We start from the raw sequence: 23,362 nt of genomic DNA on the forward strand, positions 1-23,362 counted from the left end.
GGGGAGGGCCCTCGTCCAGCAGGCCTTCCCCAGCCCCCACCTGATGATGTTGGCCGCAGCCTTCCGCTCCTGGGTCAGGAGCTCTGGGTCATGCATGACCTCCTCCAGGAAGCTGATGACCTTGCATTTGAGCTCGTCGTTGGTCTCAAAGTCCTGCAGGGAAGACAGGAGGGTGGCTCTGGCTACTGTTCCAGCTGCCCTGAGGTGCTGGGCAGGAGGATGCAGGCTCTGCCCACTCAGGCTTCCTGCCTCATCTCCCTCTTCCCCAGCTGCCTGCCAGGCACCAGTGGAGCTGACTGACCTGGAGGTAAAAGGTGCTGCAAGGTCAAGGAGCATCCCTTGATTGCTGCAGCCCTAGGCCAGGCCCTGGGAGGTAGCCTTGATGTAGACAGAGGTGGGGAACAGAGGCCCCTTATCCCCTAGAATGTCCTAGGTCCCCTTGTAGGGGATCTGAGCGGGCCCTCCTGAGAATATCAGGGCAGCTAGTTCCTGGGTCAGTGATCTTGGGTCCCCAGCAGCTCGCCTGGATTGCGGGGCATCCCTGGGGGTCCCACCTACCTGAGAATGCTTGGACACCCAGTGTCGGAGCACGTTCAGGACGCGGTTGGTGGCTGCCCTGCGAATCACAAATTCTTTGTCTCCATTCCTCTGGTCAGGGGGGAAGCCTGGCACACAGGTGACAGAGAGGGGAAAGGGTAGTGAGGATAAGAAACCCCAGATCTGGGGGAGCCAGGGGAAGGACGGGGGTGCTCTGGGTGGGGGATGAGAAAATATCTGACAACCGGCCCAGGTTCTGACCAAGGAGTCTGGATGGCTCAACTTCCTGTGGACACAGTCCTCAAGGCCCGCTTCTCCCGGACCTCTGCAGCTTTCAGGGGCCGCTGGAGGATTCTGGTGGCCTCTACTCCACCATGAAAGTGGGAGGCAGAGCAGGTGGCCAAGCATCCGTCAGGCAGTCGGCTTGACTCCAAGCAGAGGTCTGCCAAGTCGCAGAGCAGGTGGGTGGGGAGGAAGGGGCCCCCAGGCAGGAGGCTCAGCACTGCCAGGGCCGGGGCAGCAGGCACTCCATATCAGAAGGGGGACAAGCCCCTGGGGTGGTGCTGTCATCAAGCTGGTGAGCCAACCCGGTACCTGCACTGGCCAAGGACATCCTCCGGTACTTCTCCTTGTTCGGGGTGCCCTCGTTGGCACCCGCAGTGGCTATCGCGAAGGCAGAGGCTGCTGACAGGGCGCTGCGGTTACTGTCCAGCTCGCGGCAGGAGGTCATGACCACTCCATTATTGTAGGAGAAGAGGGGGAACTCTGTGGGGAGCAGGGGATCAAGCCTCAGCCTTCGCTGGTCCAGCCCTCCGCTCGGGAAACCATGGGTCTCAAGGCTAGAAAGGCCTCTGGACAGCCAGGCTGCATTCACTGCAACCAGGGCTGGTCAGGCGGCGGGCATAAGGTCTGGTCTCCTGCTGTGGTCCCCGGGGAGGGACACACCCATGCCACCCTGTGTCACCCCAGGGCTGCCTCAGGGCAGAGAAAGCCTCTGTCTGCCTCTTTCTGCTTCTCCTGCTGAGATGAGAAGGTCCCACCAGCCCTCCTGCTTCTGGAGAAAGTCCAGCCACCCTTTGCATCTTTTTGCAGCCCCAAACCTTTTACCTTGTAGGCCCCGCTGGGCCAAGGTCTACTTAGGGACAGCTTCGTGTATTTTCTCACCCTTTTTGTCTATTTGGAATGAACACATAACCTGTGCAAAGTCTGACGTGGATAACTCACACTGACGGGCTCCCTGGCATCATGGTGGGGGTGGAAAGAGCACCGCAGTCCAAGTCCTCATCCCACTTACTAGCTGTGTAGCCTTGGGCAAATTACCTAACCTCTCTGAGTCTATGTAATCTCGGGATAATACCTGCTTCAAAAGGTGGATGCAAAGATTAAAGGAGTTAACACAGATGAAAGTATTTAGTATTGTGTGAAAAGATATATATATATATATGAAAAGATATATATATATGTGAAAAGATACATATATATATATATGTATATGCCCATAGACTTCCCTGTTGGCTCAGTGGTAAACAATCTGCCTGCCAATGTAGGAGACGCAAGTTTGATCCCTGGGTCAGGAAGATGTCCTGGAGGAGGAAATGGTAACCCACTCCAATATTCTTGCCTGGGAAATCCCAGGGACAGAGGAGCCCAGTGGGCTACAGTCCATGGGTTGCAAAGAGTCAGGCAAGACTTAGTGACTGAACAACAACACATATATGCCATGGAATATCAATGCAATTACAATCATTATTTTTTTTAGCAATAATATTAGTAGAATCTCACTCCAGAAACCTTTAGCTTCATCTTGGAGAAATCTCTGGAGAGCAATCCATTCTTAGGACAAAGTACTAGTCCTTATGCATTGAGGAGCAAATGATTGATTTTAAAACTCAAGGCTTATTTCTGGAACTTGGCTGTCTGTGAGTTCTGCTTCCGTGTGATATCCTGGCAGTCTCTCTCTGCTGATGGGTGACCCTGAGACTTACTGGGTCTCCTGGGAAACTGGGGAGTTTGGGGTTCAGGCTGTGCTTTACATGTGGGAGCAGGGGGCTCAAGGAGACAGCTGGAGACATAAGGAGCTTCTTTGAGCTCATGCCTCACCTCTGGGTTCCTCAGAGCGCCCCCTGCCACCCCTCATGTGTGGGGAGGTGCTTTACGGGAACCAGAGACCCAGATGGCCCCCTGAGAGCCCTCCTGGATCTTGAGTCTGAGACTTGGGCCCGGCATCATCACAACCTCCCAGAGACTCTACCCTTAAATGACAAACAAGAAGGACCTGGCCCCGTTGCAAGGTGTCACATGATTAAAGAGCCAACACAGAGCCTGACGTGTAGCAGCAGCTCAAGAAACACCTTCTGGGTCTTCCCTGGTGTCCAGTTGGTTAGGACTTTACCGTCCAGTGCAGGGGGTGCTGGTTTGATCCTTGGTCAGAGAGCTAAGATCCCACATGCCTCAGGGCCAAAAAACCAAAACATAGAAGAAATATTACAACAAATTTAATGAGGGAATGAGTGAGAGTCGCTCAGTCGTGTCTGACTCTTTACGACCCCGTGGACTGCAACCTGTCAGGCTCCTCTGTCCATGGAATTCTCTCTAGGCGAGAATACTGGAGTGGGTAGCCATTCCCTTCTCTAGGGGATCTTCCTGACCCAGGGATTGAACCCAGGTCTCTTGCATTGCAGGAGGATTCTTTACCGTCTTGAGTCACCAGGGAAACCAGGAACTTCCATAAATGAAGCCAAAAGACAGGCCTTCTTGCCCACCTGGGCGGGGTGGGTTACACAGCCTTGTCTGAGGTCGGTGGAGGGACTCTGAGAGGAAGAGCAGGATTTCCCAGCCAGCGCTGCAGCCCCCAGAGTCGCCCCTGGGCTGGGAAGTGCAGCCGGGTTCCTGCACTGAGGAGTCCCTCATAAAACACAAGGCGTGACATCGACTGGTCTCCCTTAGCCTCACCTGCCGCCCTCCCCCACCTGCATCTCACACAACATCTGGAATCTATTTGCAGTTCTGGGCTGGTGAGCCGTACCTGAGGAATTTTTGCTTTTGACTGATTTTGGTGTTGTTGGAGATTTGGTGGGGGATGTCTCAGTGTCACCATCGTCACTCTGGTTTTGATCATTGTCTGACTCTTCCCTCATGGAGACTTCTGAGCCTGGAAGGAAAGAAGGAAACAATTTGATATTTCTCAAATAATCACTGACTTTTTAAAAAAGATTTAATATTTTTGGCCTCACCATGTGGCACTCGAGGTCCTAGTTTCCCAACCAGGGATCAAAACCAGGTCCTCTGCATTGGAAGCACAGAGTCTTAATCCCTGGACCTCTAGGGAAGTCCCTAGTCATTTTTTCCAGCTAAAATCCATGCTTTATTCAGATTTCCTTAGTTTCTACCCAATGTCCCCTTTGTATTCTGGGATTCCACCTCAGAAACCAAATGACGTTTACTTGCCATGTTTCCTGGCTAGGACTCTGCCCTTTGCTCCTGCAGGATGGCCTCTGGGGCTCTGTGGTAGGCTGTCCCTTTGGTAACTGACTCTTAGCCGTGTGCATCCCATTTACTGCACGTGCCACAGTAAATGTCACCTGGTATGAAGGTCCTGGGGGCTTCACCCCTTCCCAGCCATGCCCTCTGTTGGAGGTTCCCCTGCCTCCCCTGCTTCTCAACTCAGAGGAGAGAAATTCCAGCCATCTTAAGTTTTTTTCCCAGGCCTGCTCCTTGAAGGCTGGGGCTTCTGTCCAGCCCAGGGTTGAGTACGTGCGCGTGTGCGCATGTGCAGGCGTATGTATGCTAACCACTGCAAGGCTGGTGGCACCCAGGATGTGGGCTGACCTAACCCCAGACAGAGCCAGACAACCCTCCAAAGGGACACCGTCCTGGGATGGTCAGGTTTCTGAGAGCAGGGAGGGCCCAGCCTGGCTGCCATCACCTGTAGCTGTCGTCTCCACACCCAGCGTCGCAGGTGTGCTGCGCTTCACGCTGTTCCCTGAACACATGACACCCCTCCTCGCCCCTTAGTCTCGCCCACTCCATTCCGCTGGTCTAGAATGTTCTCCCTTCCTCTAGACACATCTAGGTCTGACAGGCCCTCCAGGAGGCCTTCTCTGACTCTCCCCAGGGTCTCTTGAGCATCCCTCCAACACAACACGTATCAGGAGTCCTGTTTCCGTGTCTAGCCCTGCTCCTCAGCCACACTGTGAATCCTGGGGGCGGGAGCCAGGTCTGCTGCCCTCATTTCTCGCAGGCCCTGACCGAGGCCCGGCCCAGGGCATTTCTGCTGCAGAGGTGGACAGATACAAGGATGCAGGAGGGAGCAGTTACCAGGGCGATGGGACACCTGACGATGGGGGGGACAGTCAGCCACCTTCCTCGGTGTCTCTGTCTGCCTCTCCCCAACCCAGCTTCTGCATGACCATCGTAATCTGGATGGACCCCCTCAGCCTGCCCCTCCTGCCCCAAGGGAGCCTGGTGGGGCTAGCCAGCCTCCGTGGCCGTTGAGCCTGGGGGCATCCACTCACTCTGCTTGCTGAGGGCAGAGGGCTCTTCGGACTTCTCGGTGGCAGTGTCAGCCTCATCTGGGATCTTGTTGGCAAAGCTGCTGGACACGTAGAGCTTGCTGGTGTCCAGTGTGGCTTTGCCGAAGGGCGACATGGCTGAGTACATGCTGGTGTAGCCGTTGGAGCTGCAGCTGAGCGCGGCCAGGTCAAGGGCCTTGCCACCCGTGATGATGGGGATGTTCAGGGAGAGCTTCCGCCGGCGGCTGGGCGATGACGTCTTGGTGATGGACAGGGGTGGTGGCGAGGAGAACTTGCGGGTGGCACGCGGGGACTTGGGGGGGTCCCCGTACAGGAGCTTGTTGTTCTGGCCGCTGGCAAACAAGAGCTCCAGTGACCTGCGGGGGTGGGGTGGGGTGGGGGATGAAAACAGACGGTCAGCTCAGTGGAGCCTGACTGCCTGCCCAGGCCGCAGAAGTCCTCTGTCTCTGGTGGGGCTCAACAGGGCAGTGGTGGCTCCTTCATCTTCATGATCCTTGATTCTGGGTGGGTCCTCTGAGCAGGCAGGTCTGAGAGGAGGCCATGCCAGAGAGGCCATGTGGTTCAATGGCCAGCAGCCAGGTTTCTATGGGCCCAAGTGTCCCGCCCTGGGGGTGGGGCATGGGCTTTGGTGGGGCAGAGGGTCTGCCTGAAGCTCCCTCTTCACCTCCCTCTGGTCAGCAGCAGCAGCTGACCTGACATCCTGTGGATCCCCCTGACCTGCAGGCGTCTAAGAAAGTTCCCTTTGTCCCCCGCAGGGGCCTGGTGTCACCTACATGCTCTGAACTCACCCAGGTCCACACAGTTTATGGACAAGGAAGCTGGGGCTCAGAGACAAGAAATGACTCCTCTGATGTCTTCTGACTCTAAACCCAGTGTCCTTTCCATCCACTTGGGTGCTTGCCCTCCAAAGGTGGAACCACCCCAAGTGTGCAAAAAGGGGCTACAGCCTCTCTTTACAGCAAGATGCTGTAGGTCTAAGCAGAAAAGGGATAAGATTCTGCCTTTCTCGGACTTTCCTCCCACCCTCCCCCCTTCTTTCCTTGAGTCCACCCTTTGTTTTTTTCCTTTCTTCAGTGGGGAAGGTGGGGAGAAGGGAGGGCCCTAGGGTTCAAGGAGGTGGCCAAGGGGCGAGGTTAGGGAGGATTCAACATGGTGATCCCCAAACTCTACCCCACCTCTGGAGCTCAGAGGGCAGGAGGAGAAAGCTGGGGCCAAGCAGCAGCGTCAGGCAGGCCAGCCCTCTCCCATGTCTTTGCAGAGGGCAGGCTTGTTCCTGGGACAGTGCTCATATCTGCCCCTCAGGTTCCAGCCTGAGGCTGAGCTCAGTTTCCCCCCGGGGCCCAGGAGGTCTGTGGATCAGCCTGAGGTGGAGGGGTCAGGTGGGGGGTGCGGAGGAGCCTGCCCACCTGGCGGGGATGGCACTGATGGGCTTTCTGTAGATGGTGATGAGCTTGTCCAGGACCACAACGGCGGTGGTGAAGACCCGGTAAGAGTGTAGGAAGGTGTTGAGGAAGTCGATGCTCAGGAAGCGCAGGTCGGTCAGTCGCTCCAGTAGCCGCTCCACGCTGGCGTACCGGATCTGCAGCACTTTGCAGGAGTTCATGGTTTTGCTGAAGCGAATGTCCACGTCGTCGCAATACAAGGAAGCATCAGACCTGAGGAGGGAGGAGAGAGGAGGGACTTGGGTCTGAAGGTGCCTGAGTCCATGGCTGTCTCCCCAGCCAGGCCACGCGCTCCCTGAGGGCTGGGCCACGGCCCGCCCATCACTGTCTCCCCAACACACCAGTAATCAAGGATGCAGTGGCTTATGATGAGAACAAGGAAAGCTTTGGAAGACTGAAGTTGTGAAAGAATGGGCTACAACTTCTTTTTCCCAATCATGCCTGATGACCTGACATTATAAAACTCCTAGAAGCACTAGATAAAATACAACAAACTTAAAAATAATATACTGCTTGCACTTTACTCGTGGTCCAGTGGTTAAGGATCTGCGTGCCAATGCAGGGGACACAGGTTTGATCCCTGGTCCGGGAAGATCCTCCATGCCTTGGGGCAACTAAGCCTGTGCGCCACAACTGCTGACCCCATGAATACCTAGAGTCTGTGCTTTGCAACAAGAGGAGCCATCACAATGAGATGCTTGCACACCCCAACTAGAGAGTAGCCCCTGCTCGCTGCAACTAGAAAAAGCTGGAGTGCAGCAGTGAAGGCCCAGTGTAGCCAAAACGAAATATAAATAAATAAATTAATGAATAATGTGCTGCCAAGTTCAAAAGCTATGAAGAAAATCTGTTCACAAAGCAGATTTGGACACGAATATTCAGAGAAACATTACTCATAACTGTGGAAAACTGGAAACAACCCAAATGTCCATCAACTGATGAAAGGATGCACAGAATGCGGTTTGTCCATACAATGGAATATTATTCAGCCATAAAAAGGAATGAGATGCTGCTCTACACTGCAACATGGATGACTTCTGAAGACATGCCAGGTGAAAGAACCCTGTCACAAAAGTCCACGTGTTGCAAGATTTCATTTCCATGAGCTGTCCAGAACGGCCAAATCTACAGACACAGAAAGTAGGTTAGTGGTTGCTAGGGGATAGAAACAGGGGGGAACTGGAATGACTACAAATACCCATGGGGTTTCTTTTGGGAATAATGGGAATATTCTGGAATTAGCGGTGACAGCAGCACGACACTGTGAATACACTGAAACCCACTGGGGTGGGGAGAACTCCTCATAAAGTCATCCAGATGCTTAAAACACCTGGTTTACACCACACTGCCTTGGCTAGCCCCCAGCTGCTGGCACACTCGCTCCATCAGGCCTGCCGTGGAAACCGGGTATGTGGGGGGCCCTTTCACACACTTGCTCCACAATGGTCTGCAGCTCCCCAGAGTGTATACTTCAACAGGCAAAGAGGCAGTGGGTCCCCGATGTTTGCTTTGGGCAGGACAATGTCCCTGGGGTGGGTCAGCTGGCTCCTGGTGTCTGTAAGGCAGACAGAGCAGGTTGGGGATTCAGAGATTCAGATGGAGGTGAGAGGGCCAGCAGGCCACCCGTGGTGGGGCAAGCTATGTGGGGGTCAGGTGAGCAGACACTGGAGGAGAAGCAGGCCTGGTGCAGGTTAGGGCTGCACTGCCCAGCGGGGCTCAGGAAGCTGAGTTCAGCAGGAGGACACCCCCTCGTCCCTCCTCCCTGGGGTGCTCAAACCAAAGAAAAATAGCTATTTAAAAAATAGGGAACTTGATGCATGGCAGAAGCCAACATAATATTGTGAAGCAATTTTCCTTCAATTAAAAAATAAAGAAGTTTGGGGAAAAAATTAAAATGACAAAAAAATAAGGACTTCCTTGGTGGTCCTGTGGCTAAGACTCTTCACTTCCAATGCAGGGGGCCTGGGTTCAATCCCTAGTCAGGGAACTAGATTCCACATGCCACAACTAAGACCCGGTGCAGCCAAATTTAAAAAAATAATAATTAAAGAAAAAAGCCATCTCATAAAAAAACAAAAAAAGAATGCATGAAGTGTCATTCCTGATATTCTATTTTAAACAGCCTAATTGAATGTTAGAGTTGAACTATAAAGAAGGCTGAGCGCCAAAGAATTGATGGTTTTGAATTGCGGTGCTAGAGAAGACTCTTGAGAGTCCCTTGGACTGCAAGGAGATCAACCTTACATATTCATTGGAAGGACTGATGCTGAAGCTGCAATACTTTGGCAAGGTGATGTGAAGAACCGACTCATTAGAAAAGACCCTGATGCTGGGAAGGATTGGAGGCAGGAGGAGAAGAGGGTGACAGAGGATCAGATGGTTGGATGGCATTGCCGACACGAGTTTGAGCAAACCTGGGGAGATGGTGAAGGACAGGGAAGCTTGCTGTGCTGCGGTCCATAAGGGTTGCAAAGAGTTGGACGACTGAACAACAATACAAAAATACACATTTTTAAGACAAAAACAACTACAAAAACTAGACCAAAGCCATTAACCAAATAGACGTAAACTCAGAACAAACACACGCCTAGAGCACCCCAGAGGTGCCACTCAGCATCTCCCGAGCCCCCTGAGGTCACCGTGTGACCTTCGGTCTCTGGAGCTCGGCCCAGATCACGTGGGGCTCGGGCACTTACTTGATCATCTGTGGCACCGTGACCTTGGAGTTCTCCTCAAAGGCGTTCATCATCAGCCCGTTGCACCGGATGTTATCCACACACTGGAGTCAGAGAGAGGGCTCTCGGTCAGAGCCTCAGTCTCCATGCTGAGACCCAGGCCTGGCAGGGGCTCTGCTCAGTGAGGGTTCATATGCCCCCACCTGACACAGGGTCGAAGGGCACCATCCAGGCAAGGGCAGGTGGATTCTGGCCAGAAGTCAAGTCCCCAGCTCAGTGACTTTTGGGGACTTTACTTGACCTACTTGGGCCTCAGTCTCCCTATCTACAAAATGGAGAAAATGATTCCTACACCCACTCCCCCGGGGTGTTTGTGAAAGTGAAAGTGTCTCAGTCTGGCCATTCTCGGGGTGACCTCTGAGGTCCAACTTCAAGGATAGGATCAGATCACAGTGATCTGGGTTCTCTCTCCCTGAAGGCCAGTTCCGTGGGGCCTCCAGCCTCCTCTGTCCTCTGCCCACTGCAGGGCTCTTGTGTAGGTTCCAGGCCTTGTACCAGAGACGTGAATGTAGTAAATGCAGGGAACCAACAGGGAGCCCAGGAACCTGGGGTTCTCAAACCTGCCCTATGGATGTTCTGGATGCAAGGGGCCCCCACACGGACAGGAGGCCTAGAGGCCTAGGGGGAGTAGACAGCTAGCAGGGCTCAGCCTTGGATGAGGCTGTCCCTGTTGATACCTGCGTCTTTCCCATTAGGACCCTGCAGCTGCCCCTTCCTCCAAACAGCGCAGGCACGAAGGAAGGGACCACCTGCCCTCAGGCAGAGGTGATACTGCTCACCTGGCTGATGTCACTAGTCCACGCCGCCTTCTCCTGTCTGGACGAGGCCACGAGGATGACCGTGAAGGGTGGTGAATCCTTTGGCTCCACCCCGATCTTGAAATCCAAGTGGTCTACATCTTGGCCGGACCCTTTGGCTTCCAGTTGCAAAACACAGAGTTAGCAGGATGAGTGCGGGCCTTTTTTGAGTTGGAAAACAACTGCATGATGCCTGCCTCACCTGGTGGTGAAAGCATGGCATCGCTAGGGCATCGGGCTCTTGCTAGCTTCAGAACTATATTTTTGTCTTTTCTGGATTCATGCCTTGGTATCTTTTTATTTTTTCCCAAACTTCAAGCTTTTTATTTTGTATTGGAGTATAGCCGATGAACAACAGGTGACTAGCAAAGGGACTCAGCCATTCATATACATATATCCATTTTCCCCCAAACTCCCCTCCCATCCAGGCTGCCACATAACATTGAGCAGAGTTCCCTGTGCTATACAGGAAGTGCTCGTTGGTTATTCATTTAAATATAACAGTGTGTACATGACCTTCCCAAAGTCCCTAACAATCCTGTTCCTCCCAGAAACCGTAAGTTCATATTCTAAGTCAGAACTCTTTTTTTCTTTTTTAAGGTGAGGAATCCCCATTTCAAAGATGGTAGGACTGAGACCTAGAGTACAGAGTAGCTTCCAGCCACACAGGGACAGCTCTGATTCCGTGTTGGAATAGCTTTTAGGATTCCCCAGTTGACTCTGCTCTCCTAACCCCAGTGAGGGGCTGAGGTCCCCAGGGAGGACTTTCGTAAGACAACCCCACCCCACTTCTGGGCAGGGGTTAAGCCAGGCCCTTCTGCTCTGCATCCTGGGCTTCCCTTGTGGCTCAGCTGGAAAAGAATCTGTCTGCAAAGCGGGAGACCTGGGTTCCATCCCTGGGTTAGGAAGATCCCCTGGAGAAGGGAAAGGCTACCCATTCCAGTATTCTGGCCTGGAGAATTCCATGGACTGTATAGTCCATGGGGTCGCAAAGAGTCGGACACGACTGAGTGACTTTCACTTCACTTCACTTCCTGCTCTGCCAAGGTGATCCAGGGGCCAGGTGGAGAACCTTAGATCTTGAGCTGTTAGGGACTGGGCTGGACATTTATCTCCGCTGACAGGTTCGCAAAGCCAAAGTAAATCCTGGGTATTTTTATTTCTGCTCTTAATCTGTAGGGCTCCTTGAACTCTCTTTATTTGGAAAGACTAAGATCACAGTTCAGGGACTCCTTCCAATGCCTCTGCATTCACTGGCCTGAGTGTTACGGAGGGCCTGCTACAGCTCTGGGCTCTACTTGCCACTCCATGTGGTGACCTGGGGATGTGACGGGTTCAGCTGCTCGGAAGTGGGGTGTCTGCATGTCAAGTTCTTGGGGCTGTGTCTCTACCTTTCCTGGACTTGGAGGGAAAAGGGCTTGGGGACTGATGTTTCCACTGGTGTCTGGACTGGCTGTGGCCAAGACTGAAGATGATCATGCTGGTAAGAGCCTCGGGTGAACTGCTATAGGTTTATTCTTGCCTTGCTGGGGCTGCTTGGCTCTGCCCTGGGTGGAGGGTCATGAAGGGTGCAGAGATCAGCTCCCTGGGGCTGACCAGGGCATGCGTGTGTGTATGTGTGTGTGGATGAGGCTCCCAGCTCCCAGCAAACCCTGAGCCTAAGACCAAGCCAGGACTAGAGTCTGAGGTCCTCAGACACAGCCCCGCCCACGGAGCCCCGATCTGGAGAAGGGCAGAGATGGCCCATCCAGCTGGTGTACCCCCAGGGCAGGGATCCGGAGCCTCGCTGGGGAGTCACAAAGCAGGGAGACGAGGAGCAACTTGGGTCCAATCAAAAGAGAGCAGTGACCCCACCCCTTAATCCTTTATAACAGGCCCACCCCCCAATTCTGATTCCCCGGGAGACAGAAATCCACAGACAGCCCCATGCCAAGGCTTTCCAGGCACTTGGGGCCCCCCTACCTGGCCCTTCTGGTGTGCTGAGGTCCCTCTCACATGCTCCCTTCTCCCTGAGTCTTGTTTCCCATCCTGGGTCCTGGTCCCTCCAGCCTCACTGCAGGGGATGGTCCCCTACGCTCCCTCTGGTGGGAGCACGTGTGTCCCTGAACACCCCACCTGTTTGCACTGGAGGACAGGGCTGGGCCTGGCACCTCCCTGGCATCTTCTGGCTGTCCAATGAGCAATGGTGCATGCAGCATATGGATGCATTAATGAGGGGTGCTCTCTGACACGTGGGACCCCCAAACCCAAGGGCACCAAGTCCAGGGACCCAAGGAGCTTGGAAGGAACCAGGAAGGGGGTGGAGGTGGTCACCCACTGGGCCAGGGAGCTCCTTCTCTAAAGACCCAGACTAGCCTCTCCAGATCCAGGACAATGACCCCCGAACTTCAGCACCCTCCTCTCCTCCCACAGCCTGGGCTCTACCTCTCGGGGTGAGAGTGTGTGATCTGTGTGTGGACACACTGGCCTGCAGGCAGCCTCACACTCACCTTCTTCCTCCGTGCTCTCCAGCTCCTCCAGCAAGGTGCAGTCAATGAGGGATATGACTCCGTTCTGAAAAGAGCGGGGCCACCTTGAATTGGTGGGGGAGATGCTCTAGGTTCAGAGTTCCAGAATGTCAGTGTGAGGAGGGACTCTAAAAGCGACAGACACGCGACACGTGTATGTGCACATCATAGCCAAGTGGGTATTCTGGTTTTAAAGTTGAAGAATTTTATCTTCATATAAGGAGCCCAGGGACTTCTCTGGTGGTCCAGTGGTTAAGACTTCACCTTCCAACGCAGGGGGTATGGGTTCAATCCCTGGTCGGAGAGCTAAGATCCCACATGTCTCTTGGCCAAAAAACCAAAACACAGGTGGTGCTAATGGTAAAGAACCCGCCTGCCAATGCAGGAGTCATAAGAGACACAGGTTCAAACCCTGGGTTGGGAAGATCCCTTGGAGAAGGAAATGGCAACCCACTCCAGTGGTCTTGCCTGGAGAATCCCCACGAACAGAGGAACCTGGCAGGCTACAGTTCATGGGGTCATAAACAGTTGGACATAACTGAAGTGACTTAGTACATGACAGAAGCAATACTGTAACAAATTCAGTAAAGATTTTAAAAATGGTCCACATAAAAAAAGTCTTAAAAGAAAATTAAATGTTAAAAAGAAGCCCAATGAAGTAGCTCAATTGGGATTGGCTCAGAGATGCCTTCCCTGAAGAAGGGTAAAGGTTGGGCTGGGGATGGAGAGCTTCCATGTTCGCTTCTTGTTTCACAGCAGCTCCGAGGCTCGACCTGGTAGTCCCAAGTCTGCATAAGTTTGAAATCCCTCATCCTAGGCTAATAAATGTCCATCTAGTCAAAACTATGGTTTTTCCAATAGTCATGCAGGGATGTGAGAGTTGGACATGAAGAACGCTGAGCGCCAAAGAACTGATGCTTTCAAACTGTGGTGCTGGAGAAGACTCTTGAAAGTCCCTTGGACAGCAAGGAGATCAAACAAGTTAACCCTAAAGGAAATCAACTCTGACTATTCATTGGAAGGACAGATGCTGAAGCTGAAGTTCCAATATTTTGGCCACCTGATGCGAAGAGCCAACTCATTGGAGAAGACCACGATGTTGGGAAGGACTGAGGGCAGGAGGAGAAGGGGGCAACAGAGGATGAGATGGTTGGATGGCATCACCAACTCAATGGACAGGAGTTTGAGCAAACTCCAGGAGATAGTGAAAGACAGGGAAGCCTGGTATGCTGCAGTCCATGGGGTTACAAAGAATTAGACATGACTTAGTGACTGAGTATGCACGCAAACTGGGGCTTAGTAAGGTCACCCATGGGTAAGGAGCAGGCCTAGAATTTGAGTAGCTCTCAGATTCCACCTTTACCAGTATGCTAAGAGACTTTTAAAACTCAAACAAATAAATAAACAACCCCTCAAACCAAAATAAGAGAAAATGAACAAACACAAAGGCATGTGCTTTTATACTGAAAAGCTGTCTTCAAGTCTCCGGTCCAAACCACCCCTACTGACTCCCACCTGCTGGAGGAACCATTCCTCCAGTCTGGACAGAGATCTTCCTAAAAGAAATTCCAGAGCTAATAAATAATGAATGCTTTCCTCGACACACAATTTGGTTGAAACTGGAGTATTCCATGTTTGTAAATTAATTTCCCCCCATGCAGCCGACCAACTAATTTGTCGACATGTTAACATAAGCAGTAGGTTCCCTGAAGCCATTGCTTGATCTATTAGCGCTGCAGGAGGCTACGGGCCAGGCGTCCAGGGTCTGGAAGAATGGTTTCCCTGATGTTCTACTTTAATTAAGGGCTCCTTCTGGCCCTCTCCAGGCCACAGCGTGTTCAGACTTGAAATCTGCTGAAGCGACCCTTCATGGGGATGAACACAGTTTGGGGAGGCTGTCGCTACAGAGGCAGGGGCATCACAGCTCCCAGAGCAGGTCTGTGGGCACCTCCCTGCATCTGTGCATGCCTCTGGTGAGGACAGCCACCCTTATTTCAAAGCAGATGAGGAAGCGAGGTATGGACTGGCACGGGAAGTGTCTGGGCTCACACAGTGTAAGAGACAGAAGTGGGATCAAATTCTGAGCTCTCAGCAGTGGGATAGCCGTGTGCCGTGTTGGGGAGTGGTAGCTTCTGCCTGGGGTGCTGGTGGGGGGCGGTGAGTGCCCAAAGGCGTTAGGAACGGCTGTCTGAACTCCTTTTTGGTTGGAAATGAGAAAAAGGCTCTGGGTGCTGCTCTGCTTCAGCCAGATGTGACCATCCTCCACTGGCCCCTCACATACACACATGGGACTTTTAAGGGCTTATCTGGGGACTTTCCTGGTAGTCCAGTGGTAAAGAATCCTGCCTGCCAATGCAGGAGACACGGGTTCAATCCCCAGTCCAGGAAGATCATATGTGCTTCGGAGCAATAAAGCCCGTGCACCACAGCTACTAAGCCTGTGCTCTAGACCCCAGAAGTCACAACTGCTGAGCCCGTATGCTGCAGTTACTGAAGCCTGTGGGCCCTGGAGTCTGTGCTCTGCAGCAGGAGAAACCGAGGCACTGCAACCAGAGAGCAGCCCTGACTTACCAAATCTAGAGAAAAGCTCATTCTCAACAACGAAGACCCAGCACAGTCAAAAATACATAAATTAAAAATAAAGAAATAAAAATTTAAGAAAGAGCTTCTCTGAACCCCCTGGCTCCGCTGTCCCAGCTCCCAGCTGTGGGGACGCCTTTGGGCATCTTCGAACTCACTTTCCCATTTCCCATGACTTCTCCAGTAAAAAACCCATGAATGGTTCGCTCCTTCCAAGCTTCCAGTTGGACCAGTCAGCATGTGTGTGTGTATACTCGAGCGTCTCTGACACCCCTGCCCACTGTCTGGGCCCTGGTCGGGGTCGGTCAGGGCCCCCTGGTCAGTGCAGTGTCCGATCTCCAGCCCCGGCAGCTCCCCAGCGCTGGGTGTCCCTACCTTGGTCAGGTGAAGCTTTCCGCCAGAGCCTCTGGTGCAGATGATCAGGTGCTTAGAGAACAGGAAGCACTGCCTCTCGCCCTCCTTCTTCAGGGACAGGGACCCCAGGCGCCCCCTGGTGATCTTGCCCTTCTCAGACATGGGCACCTGGATGAGGGACCCTGCGGATGGAGGAGAGACCCAGAGTCCATCTCCCAGGACGACCTGTGCCTCTGAGCCAGCTTTGAAGCTGCACGTGGGTGGCGATGCCAGTGGCCATGGCAGTGGGACAAGGTGACCCTGGCTCTGGGTAGCAGACAGGTGACTCAGACACCCCCTCCAGCCCCTCCTCGGGGCCACATGGTGGTGTTCGGGGGGGCGGGGGATGACGAGAGAAGCTCCATGCCAGAACTTTGACCCACCCAGCCAGGGCCAGGGCCTTAGAAAGAAAAGGAACCCTGAAGGACATGGCCCCTAGGATGAGAATGCAGCGCTAGGCTGGGGCCTGGGGGTGGCAGGAGACTGAGGAGGTGGGGAGCTGGCTGTGGCCTAGAGAGACTGATAAGACTAAGTTCCTGCTGCCGCATGCAGCCACTGCAGACGTGACCAACTGATCTCAGCGTCTTCTGCTGCAGAGTCCAGTCCCACCTCCTCCGGAAGCCCTCCCGGACTCTCTCTAGTCCCGCTCTGGGCCACCACTCTGCCTCCTGCCCACATTCATCACTGCAAGGACCCCCTTCCCTGTATCCTCAGCCCCTTTCCTTTGCACATTCAGCTCTGGAGGGAGGGGCAGGTTCTACTCTCTGGGCATCCCTGGAGACCTGAGCTGGACTGGCATGAATAGGGCAGGCATCCACGGGGGTGGTGAGACAGAACAAATAAGAAAGGGCTTGCTAGGCTCCCCGTCTGGTCTCCAGGTCCAGCCCAGCCCCTCAATTTGGGCACAGCACAGCTCAGGGGAGTGGGTCACAGGCTAGGCTGGCTCTGGGCTCAGCAGGTCCCAGGGTGGACCCAGGGGCTCAGAACAAACTCCCAGTAGAGAGGGTTCAGGCCAAGGGGAGCGGGGACCAGTGATAGCTGCTCAGGCCAGCCTTTCATGTAGTCAGAGACCTCCAGGACTAGATGGAAGGAAGGAAGGAAGGAAGGAAGGCTGAGGTCCATCCTGAGGCATCACCTCTGGGCATGAGAGCAGACACTGAATTTCCCACACGCCGTCGAATCTGAACCAGCTGACCTTAAAGGCATTGTGGCTCTAACATCCCCAAGTTGGAAGTCAGTCCCTTGGGCCCCAGAGAGCTTCACCCCTCCTTCTCACTAGGGCTGAGCCTCTCAACAGTGTTCCCAAGGTCAGCTGAAGCCCAAGAGTGAGGGGACCACACCCAGAACCACTGTGATCACGGCCTCCCCAAGAGGCCGAGGAGGCCAAGCACAGGACAGAGGGACTGACCCTCGCCGATGCCACCTCGACACTGCAACTGCTTGTGACTCACGGGGCCAGTCAGAGCCTGGCCTCATCCTCCAGCCGGTATTCTCTCCCTCAAAGGACATGTCGGTGTTTATGATGGTATACAGTAGACAAACCAAGGCCATCTGGGAAAAATTGTGTTTACACCTGGAGACAAGGAAACTGTGGAAACTGACAATATCAGCATCTATATGTATAGACACCGCCGTCTACATATAGCTGTCGCATTTCCCCCAGCAGGCCCGGAAAACGCGCAGTCATGCCGGCAGGCTTTAGCACGTGGCAGCCGAGTCAACTGGTGGTGTCCCCGAGTGTGGCCTGCCTCCCGCTGCTGGGGCCCACCTGGCCAGGGATGGGTGGGGGACGCAGGGTGCAGAGGCCATACCTTGTCTCACAAAGGTCTGGCTGGTATCCAGGAGGATCTCGCAGCCTTCAATGATCATGCGTTCAATGGCCAGGTTTTTCCGGATGTTCTCGGTCTCACTGACTTCATCGTGCATTATCCTGTGAGGATGAACAGTCAGAGACCAGCGGCCCCCACCTCCCAGGGAGGATGCAATGCCGGGTCTCTGGCTGGACCTGGGAAGAGATTCTTGGGTAGAACTTGTGGTCACCAAAGGTGAGAGAGCCTACACACACGGAGAGCCCACTGTGTGTGTGCACTTTACAGGCGGGGGCTCCTCTAACTCTCTGACAGCTCTGGGAGGCTGAGAAGATGGTCTGACCCACATGGAGAAGAGTCAGCAGAGCTCCTGCCTCGGGGAAATGCGCTTGTTTCTCCCCTTTGCACGTTCTTTTAAAAAGATTAATTAAAATTTGAAGTTGGAGTATGGTCGCTTTAGCGATATAATAATCTGAACCAGCTATTTGTCGTTGTTGTTCAGTTGCTCAGTTGTATGTGACTCTTTGAGATTCCATGGACTGCAGAACACCAGGCTTCCCTGTCCTCCTCTATCTCCCAGAGTTTGCTCAAACTCATGTTCATTGAGTCGATGATGCCATCCAACTGTCTCATCCTCTGTTGCCCCCTTCTTCTCCTGCCCTCAATCTTTTCAGCATCAGGGTCTTTTCCAATGAGTCATGCCAAAGAGAAGGGGGAAAATGTGGAAACAGTGACAGACTATTTTCTTGGGCTCCAAAATCACTGCAGACAGTGACTGCAGCCATGAAATGAAAAGACACTTGCTCCTTGTAAGGAAAGCTACGGCCAACCTAAACAGCATATGAAAAAGCAAAGACATCACTTTGCCGACAAAGGTCTGTATAGTCAAAGCTATGGTTTTTCCAGTAGTAATATTCGGATGAATCAGCTATACACATACATATATGCCCCTTCCCTCTAGATCCTCTCTCCCACTGCCCCAGCCCACACTCTAGATTATCACAGAGCGCTGAGCTAAGCTCCCCGTGCTCTTCAGCAGCTTCCCACTAGCCATCTGACGTGCTAGTGTGTATATGCCAATGCTACTATCTCAGTTTGTCACACCTCCTTCTCCCCTCTTGCACACTCCTTATATGGTGGTTTCCTTAATGTTTGGGTTCCAGAATGACTTATTTTTGGAGCACCTGGCAATCCAGTTGGCTCAAGGAAAGACTGACTGCAGTTTATTTCTATAGGCTCCAGCACGATTAGGAGGTTTAAGCAAGACAGTTTGCCCCTTCATCCAAGAACACTTGCAACTTTCTGTCCTGGTTCTGACTGCTGCAATACTGCTCCTCTCCACGAGGTGGTAGTACTTAACTGCTTTTTAAAAATAGCATTGGTGGGAAAAGGTAGGAGTGAGTTAACAACTTTGCTAAGACCCTCCATGTGTTTTTCAGGAGTCTTAGGAAAGTAGTGAAAAAATATATATATATATTTTTTTTTGAAGGAGGTCTGGAAAAAGTACCTCACCTACTCTAAGGAAAGTACAAAGCCTCCTCTTTTGTTTGTTGATGTGTGAAATTCCACAAGTAAAACTACTCAGAGAGCTGACGAGTATTCAGTGGTTAACAGAGTTCTCTCGTAGACATGTCCAATTCAAACCCCATAACAATGAGAGATGACATGGGTGGAGCTGGAGCTGTGAACTGGGAATCAGTGTGATTGATACTGAACGCATTACTCAACTCCTCGAATACTTAGCTTCCTATTTGTAACTGTTGGGGTGAGGACGGAAAATAATGCACTGCATGGGCTGACCTCACGCAATGACAGGTGCTTGAATTGTCAGGGCTGCAAAAATGTTATTGTGAAAAAAAGTGATATATGATAAAAACTCGTCATTTTTGCCGGCTATCAGACTGGGGCATCGAGATGGGGTCTCTGCCTTAGAAACTTTGGTTTTCTACCCATCCCACCCCTACCTTCCCAGCAATGCCCTTCTCTTTCCAGGCCTTAGCCTTCTTCAGAAAAACACATGGGCATGGGCCAGGGAGGGACCTTTCAGGAAGTTCTGTGGATGGAAGTAGCCATCCTTCCTCCAGCCTCTAAAAGTACTTCACTTTTGGAAGCAGCCCAAGGCAATCAGGACCCTCTCTCTTGCAGAGGATGGGGGATTGGCTGAAGAGGCTAGAGGTGCTCAAAGTGAGGGAGTGGACTCCCTGGCAGTCCCGTGGCTGAAACTTCACAATCCAATGCAGAGGATGCAGGTTTGATCCCTGGTCAGGGAGCTAAGATCCCAGGTGCTGCCAGACTCGGCATAAAAAACCCAAACATAAAACAGAAGCAATAGTGTGACCAATTCAATAAAGACTTTAAAAAATGGTCCACATTAAAAAAAAATCTTTGTTGTTTAGTTGACAAGTCGTGTCCGACTCTTTGGGACCCCGTGAACTGTAGCAAGCCAGCCTCCTGTGTCCATGAAATTCTCCAGGTAAGAATACTGCAGTCTGTTGCCATTTTCTCATCCAAGGGGTCTTCTGGACCCAGGGATCGAACTTGGGTCTCCTAAGTCTCTGGCCCTGGCAGGTGGGCTGTTTTACCCCTGAGCCACCTGGGGATGGCTGTTAGACATGTATAAATTGCAGCAGCTCAGGGTAAATGGCAGACTCAGGCTGCAGTCCAGAGAAGGCAATGGCACCCCACTCCAGTACTCTTGCCTGGAAAATCCCATGGACGGAAGAGCCTGGTAGCTTGCAGTCCATGGGGTCGCTAAGAGTCGGACACGACTGAGTGACTTCCCTTTCACTTTTCACTTTCATGCATTGGAGAAGGAAGTGGCAACCCACTCCAGTGTTCTTGCCTGGAGAATCCCAGGGACGGGGGAGCCTGGTAGGCTGCCGTCTATGGGGTCGCACAGAGTCGGACATGACTGAAGTGACTTAGCAGTAGCAGCAGCAGCAGGCTGCAGTCTGTGATGGGGGTGCCTAGGTTAGGGAAGATGGTGGACTCTGGGAAGGCGGCCTAGGGTTTCCAGGGCCTGTGGCTCCTGGGGGAGCTGGAAGTGATGAGCTGGGTTATCCTGGAGCCTAGGAGTGAGGGGGTTCAGGAGAGGAAGTGGGACAATGGCCCCCAGAGGTGAGGGGTGCAGGGCTCTGAGGCTGGCCAGGGAGAGGCTGGTTATCTTCCGGCTTCTAGTCAGGCTGCAGCTTTCCTCAGGCCCCAGGGAAGGTGGGAGGAGGATGAAAGGGCTGCTCTCACTTGGGAAAACCCTCTTCTGTGCTGCTCAGGCTGGGCTCAGGACCAGGTGCAGGTGATGGGCGGGGGGACAAAGGAAGAGCAGTCAGTACACCCAGCACCAGGGGGGAGAGGGGACCGGGGTCTTGGGCCAAGTTCCCTGGCACCCATGTGCCTCCTGTACCCCTGCCTGCACTGGGCCAGGGCATCCCGCAGGGTCCAGGAAGTCACAGGGCGGGGCATCCACATCTTCTCCCCGGGGAAGAGTACACTGTACTGACTCCCTGGGGCCCGAGAGAACTGGGGTCCACACCCCACATCAGTTCTGTTAGTCTGCAGTCACGCCCTGCCTACACCTTCTCCCGAATTCTTCACTGTGGGGTCTGTGCCCTGCCCAGTCCAGACTGGTCCTCCCTCTGCCCAGCTGCCCAACAAGTTCCACTTGTTGAACTCGGGAAGCTGTTTAGGGCTCTGGGTGGTAGGCGGGGCTCCAGCCTGCAGACCCATCCGTCTCTGACTATAAGGCCCCTCCTCACCTCTTGGCCTCCACTGGTGGATGCCCCAGGGCTCAGCCTTTGGTTCATAGCTCATTCCTGCTTAAACACACTCCCTTGGTGATCTCATCAATCTTGTGACTTTTTAAAAAGATTTTGGCTGCACCACCTGGTATGCAGGATCTTAGCTCCTTGACTAGGGATCGAACCCACACCTCCTGCAGTGGAAGTGCAGAGTCTTAATCTCTGGACCGCCAGGGAAGTCCCAGCTGGTGACTTTAAATACCATGTCTGAGCTGATGACCTGTTCCATCTCGCCTCCCTAAACTCCAGACTCAAACACCGACTCTCCCTCCTTGTCATCTCCACTGCTGTCGTCCATCTCAGGCCCAACACCCCACGAATAAAGCTCCCATGAAGCGAAGCAGACCCCTTCAACCCTGCCCCTCCAGAGGCTTCTACACCTTGCATCGTGGCAGTGCCATCCTTTAGGCTGCTCAGGCTCAGACTCCCTTTCGACTCCCATTTTGTCTCTCTGTCCTCTTACCTCATCCATCAGAAACTCTAGTGAGTTCCCTCTTCAGGAAGCTAGAGTCTGAAGCTCCTCCCCTCCATGCCGCCCCACCCCCACAGATGGGGAATCCCTCCCCCACCGCCTGGGTGTGGCATCCCTCCTCCCTGGTCCCTCTGCTCCTGCCTGGGCAGAGACTGCACTCCAGGGACTGAGGGAGAGCAGGGGAGGCCCTGACTATGGGGCTTCGGCCTGTGACAATGACCCAACCATGGCCTGTCCACCCACGGACATTGCCTGCTGCTGAACAGAGCCTGGGATACATGAAGGCCCAACACTCGGGACCCCACGGAGCTCCTAAAGCCACAGGCATTGACACACTGACGCTGGAGAACCAAGGAAATGGGCAGAGAGTGTCTGCGAGTCCTGGAGATGGGCCCACTGACTGCCCAGGCCCTTGCTGGGCCCCACCCATCCCATCTCACCGGTGCCCACCTGGACTGGAGCTGTAAACCCCTCAGACTGCTCCTGGGGATTCTGCCTCCATGTGGGACAGGCTGTGGGTCCCCACCCCTCGAAATCTTAAGCAGAAACGTGAGCTTTGGCCATTTGGGCTCAGTGAACTCCCGGCGGGGGCCCCCTCAAGCCCTGGGTCTGCCTATGGTATGGGGACCTGGGCTCCCTGGCGTGGGGACCCGCTGCAGGGTTTACCTGGACAGCTCCTCCAGTTTGGACTTGGCATAGTCCAGGCTGTTGCGTTCCACGTGCTCATGAGGGGTGTGCGCCAGGAGCTCGTGTAGCGTCAGGATGTACCTGGGGATCTGCGGGGGGAGGGAGGCAAGGCAGGAGAGAGGTGGCGATGAAATGAGAGACAGGGGAGAGACAGAGCCCCGGAGAGGGATGGGGGAGCAGAGACAGGGGTTCTCAGCACCAAGGACCTCCACTGCACTTCTGATCTCAGACTCTTCTGATCTCAGACTTGGAGCCAGGGTCTTGGGTGGGACGAGCCCCTCCACCCCCACCCTTGGCCTGCCCTGCAGGCCTGGCTCTCTGCGGGTCGCACCCCTCCTGATCCCACCGCCCAGCCACCCACGTGCGCATGCACCCTGGTAGGGCAGCAGGCAGGGTGGCGCACCTGGAACATGGGATAGGTGAGGAAGGTCTCCAGCGTCCTCTCCTCGCAATCGGGCTTGGCCTCGTAGTGCTTGAGCAGCTTGTCAAAGTCACGGTTTTGCTTGCAGTGCGCCAGGATCTGCAGGCTGTACTGGTGGTTGCGCACGAACTCCTGGTAGATGTTGAGCATGGGCAGCAGGATGTCGAACAGGTCGGCTGCAAGGAGGCGGGGCTCAGCGGGCAGCGGGGGCACCCTTGGTGTGGGGTGAGGGGCTGACGCCCTCCCCCAGGCCCTTGGCCTCCCCAGCCCCGCCCGGGAGGTCCCAGAGAAACCCCCTGCCTTTGGAGCCGACCCTGGCCCCACCGCCCTCTCCTAGGAGAGACAGGCAGGGCTCAGGCACTGGGATCAATCACATCAGAACCACAGGGTTTAGAGCCCTATCTAGTCTGACACCTAGAGGGCCAGAGAAAGCAGGTGTGGAGGGTGCTGTGGGGTGCCCCCTGGGCACCTTTTAGGACACAGGTGCTTCTTGCCTGGTTGTCACTAGTCCCAGTGGCTGTCAGCTGGGTCCTCCCTGCGTGGGAACTGCTCTCCACTGTAGGAAGCTGCCCTGCACAAGCTGGGCCCATGACAGTACGGGAAGGCGGTATGAAGGCCAGCCCCTGCCTTGACTGGGGACCTCTCTGAGGGCCACCT

At 53.9% G+C, this 23,362-nt stretch overlaps 1 protein-coding gene across 1 annotated transcript in view; it reads right to left on the bottom strand.

The window, feature by feature from the left end:
* The window catches only part of RASGRF1 (Ras protein specific guanine nucleotide releasing factor 1), a 103,120-nt gene that overhangs the window by 30,021 nt on the left and 49,737 nt on the right, over positions 1-23,362 (bottom strand). Inside the window, exons 7-19 of the mRNA XM_018066540.1 lie at positions 22,688-22,881; positions 22,264-22,373; positions 17,335-17,453; positions 15,506-15,666; positions 12,533-12,596; positions 10,026-10,162; positions 9,208-9,290; positions 6,476-6,724; positions 5,052-5,425; positions 3,563-3,688; positions 1,132-1,302; positions 559-665; positions 41-153 (exon numbers count right to left, since the gene is read on the bottom strand). Coding sequence (XP_017922029.1) covers positions 41-153; positions 559-665; positions 1,132-1,302; positions 3,563-3,688; positions 5,052-5,425; positions 6,476-6,724; positions 9,208-9,290; positions 10,026-10,162; positions 12,533-12,596; positions 15,506-15,666; positions 17,335-17,453; positions 22,264-22,373; positions 22,688-22,881 — 2,008 coding nt within the window. The remainder of the gene's footprint in view (positions 1-40; positions 154-558; positions 666-1,131; positions 1,303-3,562; positions 3,689-5,051; positions 5,426-6,475; positions 6,725-9,207; positions 9,291-10,025; positions 10,163-12,532; positions 12,597-15,505; positions 15,667-17,334; positions 17,454-22,263; positions 22,374-22,687; positions 22,882-23,362) is intronic.

This window comes from Capra hircus, chromosome 21, assembly GCF_001704415.2.
Source record: "Capra hircus breed San Clemente chromosome 21, ASM170441v1, whole genome shotgun sequence".
Lineage (NCBI taxonomy): Eukaryota > Metazoa > Chordata > Mammalia > Artiodactyla > Bovidae > Capra > Capra hircus.